General features: G+C 40.4%; 1 protein-coding gene across 1 annotated transcript in view; it reads right to left on the minus strand.

Annotated features, from left to right (window-relative positions):
* The window catches only part of dpm1 (dolichyl-phosphate mannosyltransferase subunit 1, catalytic), a 73,600-nt gene extending 69,981 nt beyond the window's left edge, over positions 1-3,619 (minus strand). Inside the window, exon 1 of the mRNA XM_048608577.1 lies at positions 3,462-3,619. Within this exon, the coding sequence (XP_048464534.1) occupies positions 3,462-3,619 (158 nt within the window). The remainder of the gene's footprint in view (positions 1-3,461) is intronic.
* Positions 3,620-4,718: the final 1,099 nt, after the last annotated feature.

Genomic DNA, 4,718 nt, shown 5'->3' on the forward strand with positions numbered 1-4,718 from the left:
ACCGCATCCCAAAACCAGTCCAGCTCGTCCCTGCCTCCCTAACCTGTTCTTCCTCCCACCTATCCCCTCCTCCCACCTCAAGCCGCACTTCCATCTCCTACCGACCAACCTCATCCCGCCCCCTTGACCTGTCCGTCCTCCCTGGACTGACCTATCCCCTTCCTAACTCCCTACCTACACTCACCTTTACTGGCTCCATCCCCGCCTCTTCGACCTGTTTGTTTCCTCTCCACCTATCCTCTCCTCTATCCCTCTTCTATCTGTCTCCCACTCTCTCCCTATTTATTTCAAAACCCCCTCCCCCTCCCCCTTTTCTGATGAAGGGTCTAGGCCCGAAACGTCAGCCTCTCTGCTCCTATGATGCTGCTTGGCCTGCTGTGTTCATCCAGCCCTGCACCTTGTTGTCTCTATTTCTTAGAAATAGTCTTTTTCGGAATGCTCAACCTCTGTGGCTAAATCTTCTTGGTAATGCAAGTTTGCATGCCATGCCTTTCTATGATTATAAGATATTCTTTTTTGTTGTTTTAAATTATCATCCCATAATTGGAGATTTTCTCATTTCTTTAGAGTGAGCCTTGCTGTGACTCCCACAAGTGTCTCTTCTCTCAAAAACCTTCTCTACTAGATCAAAAATATTTCCTTCAAAGCTTAAAAACTGATTAAAACTCACCTGTCTAAATCCCAAGATACTAATTATTTTTCCCTATGCTCCCACTTTACTGTTGCTTTCTGCCTTGTGATTGTTGCACATAATAGCATAGTTCCAAATTGGAGCTGCAGAGTTTTTATTTGAAAGTTGACGTGCAGCCTGAGTATTTTTACTCCATTTACTAAGATTTTCCAAGCCTGCCAAAAGGTTTTCTTACCCAATCCTTGGCCTCTGCTTGGCTCACTGATTCAAATTCAGAAACAAGACTATTCACACAGACCACCGCTCTGACCACCGGCCAGGACCATTCACACATACCACAAGCCACCGACCACCACCCATCAACAGTATTCTGCTACTTGATTAATTTTCTCTAGATTTTCTCCATGACTGCACTATCCCTATGGATCTGTTCCAGCATTCTGCAGTTTGTTATTACCACTCCCTTCAGAATGAAGTTCGATCCTTCTGATAGTCAGTTTTGGAACCTTTTTTCTGGACCTTGACCTTTCCTTCCAGCTTCCAAATTGTGATCACTGGTACCTGTCTGTGATCTGTGGTTGTTGGGATTCATTCATCTCTTTGGTTGAGCTTGTAAAGATCTTAAGAGCCTGATACAGTTAACAGTAAGATGTTCATTACATTAAAGATTTTGCAAGAACTTCCCTGTTCCTCCCTTGACTGGTCTATGTCCCTCTGAGACTACCTATGTGACTGTCTGTGTGACATCATTGCAATTGGTGGTGCTATTCACAATTTTACACATATTAACCAGAGCAATAAACAGTCTTGACAGTTTTGTCTTTCTCTGAGGTGAAATATAAATCAAATTTTGATAGGGAGGATGTTTGAACATAATTCCTATGCTGTTGTTAGCTCCCTAAGTGATTCAGTCGTATTTAATGCAACTTCCCTCTAATTTTTAAATCATATTACACCTTAACCACCTTTCACCCAATCACTCAGCTGATCCAAGTAAGCCAATCAGAGTCACACATGGAACACTCACATTTTGGAGCTCATAATTTGACTACAAACAGTTCTCAATGTTAAAAGCACTTTCTGTTTTAAAGCCTCATTCAGCTTAGCAGTATTTTGACCCATGTCTCAAGTGAATTTTATTTGTAAAAATAAAATTCTGTATTGACCAATAAAGCAGCTGCTAATTCTATACCTGGGTACTAATACCTGAATCACAGGATTATACATCACAGAAGGAGGTCATCCAGCCCATTATGGTGTGCCAGCTTTTTGGTACATCTATTCGATTTGACCCACTTCCCCGACATTTACTATAGTCATGTAATATTGTTCTCTTCAAATGTTTATCTACTTTTCTTCTGATTTATATTATTGAATATGCTTCCACCACCTATTCTAGCAGTGCATTCCAGCTCACAATTACACACTGTGTGCAAGGAAAATATGCTTCCCCACGCCATGCCTGGTTCTTTAAACTAACTCCTGAAACCTGTGTCCTCCAGGTGAAGATCTTTCTGCAACGTAAAACAGTCTTTTTTTACTTTATTGACCTTATTAAAACTATAACTGAATAGCAGAATACTGTTGATGCAGTTAATCTGGGAAAGAAACAGAAAGTGCTGTAAAGACTCAACAGGTCAGGCAGCATCTGTGAAGAAAGATATTCAGTTATGAGGAAAGATCATTGACCTGAAACATTAACTCTGGCTTGCTTTCCAAAGATGCTACCTGACCTGCTGAATATGTCCAGCATTTTCTGATTATTTAAAAATCATGTCTCCTACCCTCCTCAGCTCCAAAGTGACTAATCCAGCTTCTCTAATTTCTTCATCTGACCGAAGTCAGTCGTGACAATATTCTAGTAAATTTCTCTGGCTGTGGGACTTTGACATTCTTTCTAAAGTGCATTGCCCAGAATTGAACATAATAGTTTAGCTGAGACCCAATCAGTGTTTTATTAAGGTTTGACATCCCATATTCAAAACTGATGCACAGTGGCAGCATTGCATACCTTATACAAGATGCCCTGGACCAACTAGCCAAGGTTCCCTCATGAACATCTTCCAAACCTGCGACCTCTGCCATCAAGAAGGAGAAGGGGGACAGGTACATGGGATCCCTACCAAAAATTCCACTCCAAGCCACTCATCATCCTGACTTGGGTCTGTGTCACCATTCCTTCACTGTTGCTGGGACTAAGTCCTGGAACTCCCTTCCTAACAACAATGTTAGTGTACGTACACTACAACAACTTCAGTGGTTAAAGAAGGTGGTTCACCACCACCTTCTCAAGAACAATTAGGAATGGGCAATAAATACTGACCAAGCCAGTGATGCCCAAATGCCAGGAACAAATTTAAGATGCTTTACAAAAGACTTTGAGTATCCTTTTATGTCTCAGTAATTTAATCTCATGCCACTCTTTGTCCCTCTTATTTCCTTTTATACATCTCTTCTGTACTTTCTAAACTTGACTTAATTTTGAATTATGATCCTTAAACTTATATTTTTCCTGATTCACTTTAGTCATCCTGGCAACTTTAGTTTTAACAGTCTTTCCCTGCTCCTCATGGGAATGTGTATACTTTGTACTCAAAAGGCTCAAAACCATCTCTTTGAAGTCTTTTCATTGCTCAATTACTGTTATTTACCAAGTAATTTTAGGTTATAATTAACCTGGAACAGATCCCTTTTCAACTCACTGATGTCAACCCACCTTCAATTAAGTAATTTTATGCATGATTGCTCTCTGTCCTTTTCCATAACAATTCACAAACAGGTAACAGTATAGCTACAGCTTCCATCCCTCACTGAAACATATTCCACTTGCCTGACTTCATTCCACAAAATGAAATCTAGTATTAATTCTTCCTTCATTGTTAGGCTGGAAACATACAGATCAAGAAAATTCTCTTGTGCATACTTCAGAAATTTCTGCCCCTCTTTGCCCTTTACACAGTCTATATTAAGATAATCGACATCCCGCATTATCAGTACTCTGGTCTCTGTATCCTTCCGTTAGTCTCTGCATCCTTCTGTAATTAGCCTGTAAATTTGCTCCTCTATTTCCTTCCAATTATTTGGTGGCCTTTAGCAGGCAGCCAGTTGTGTGATTCTTCATTATAGCCAAATAGATCCTGTCTTTGGTCTGACAAATAATCATCAGTCCCCAAAACTGTAGTACTTTTCTTGATTTCTTGATCTTTTTCATGATCTTTTTGATGTTTTCTTGATTTTTTTCACCTTCCCTGTCTTTCTTGAATATATTTTAATTTAGAATAATTTAGATAAAAATGTGGTGCTGCATTTTGGTAAGGCAAATCAGGGCAGGGCTTATACACTTAATTGTATGGTCCTGGGGAGTGTTGCCAAACAAAGAGACCTCAGAGTGCAGGTTCATAGTTCCCTGAAGGCAGACTCACAGGTAGACAAGGTCGTGAAGAAGGCGTTTGGTACGCTTGCCACTACTGGTTAGTACATTGAGTTTAGGAGTTAGGAGGTCATGTTGCGGCTGTACAGGACATTGGTTAAGCCACTTTTGGAATACTGTGTTCAATTCTGGTCTCCCTACTATAGGAAAGATGTTGTGAAACTTGAAAAGGTTCTGAAAAGATTTGCAAGGATGTTGCCAGGGTTGGAGGATTGAGCTATAGGGAGAGGCTGGGCTATTTTCACTGGACCATCGGAGGCTGAGGGGTGACCTTTCAAAAATTTATAAAATCATGAGGGTATGATTAGGGTGACTAGTCAAGGTCTTTTTCACAGGGTAGGGGGTGTCCAAAACTCGAAGGCATGAATTTAAGGTGAGAGGGGAAATATTTAAAATGGATCTAAGTGGCAACTTTTTCAAACAGAGGATGGTGCTTGTATGGAATGAACGTCAGAGGAATTGGTGGAGGCTGGTACAATTACAAAATTAAAAAGAATCTGGATGGGTTTATGTATAGGAAAACTTTAGAGAGATATGGGCCAAATGCTGGCAAATAGGACTAAATTAATTTAGAATACCTGGTCAGCACGGACGAGTTGGGCCAAAGTGTTTGTTTCCATGCTGTACATTTCCATGACTTTATTTGAGCGAAAAGTA

This window comes from Rhincodon typus, chromosome 19, assembly GCF_021869965.1.
Source record: "Rhincodon typus isolate 14 chromosome 19, sRhiTyp1.1, whole genome shotgun sequence".
NCBI lineage: Eukaryota > Metazoa > Chordata > Chondrichthyes > Orectolobiformes > Rhincodontidae > Rhincodon > Rhincodon typus.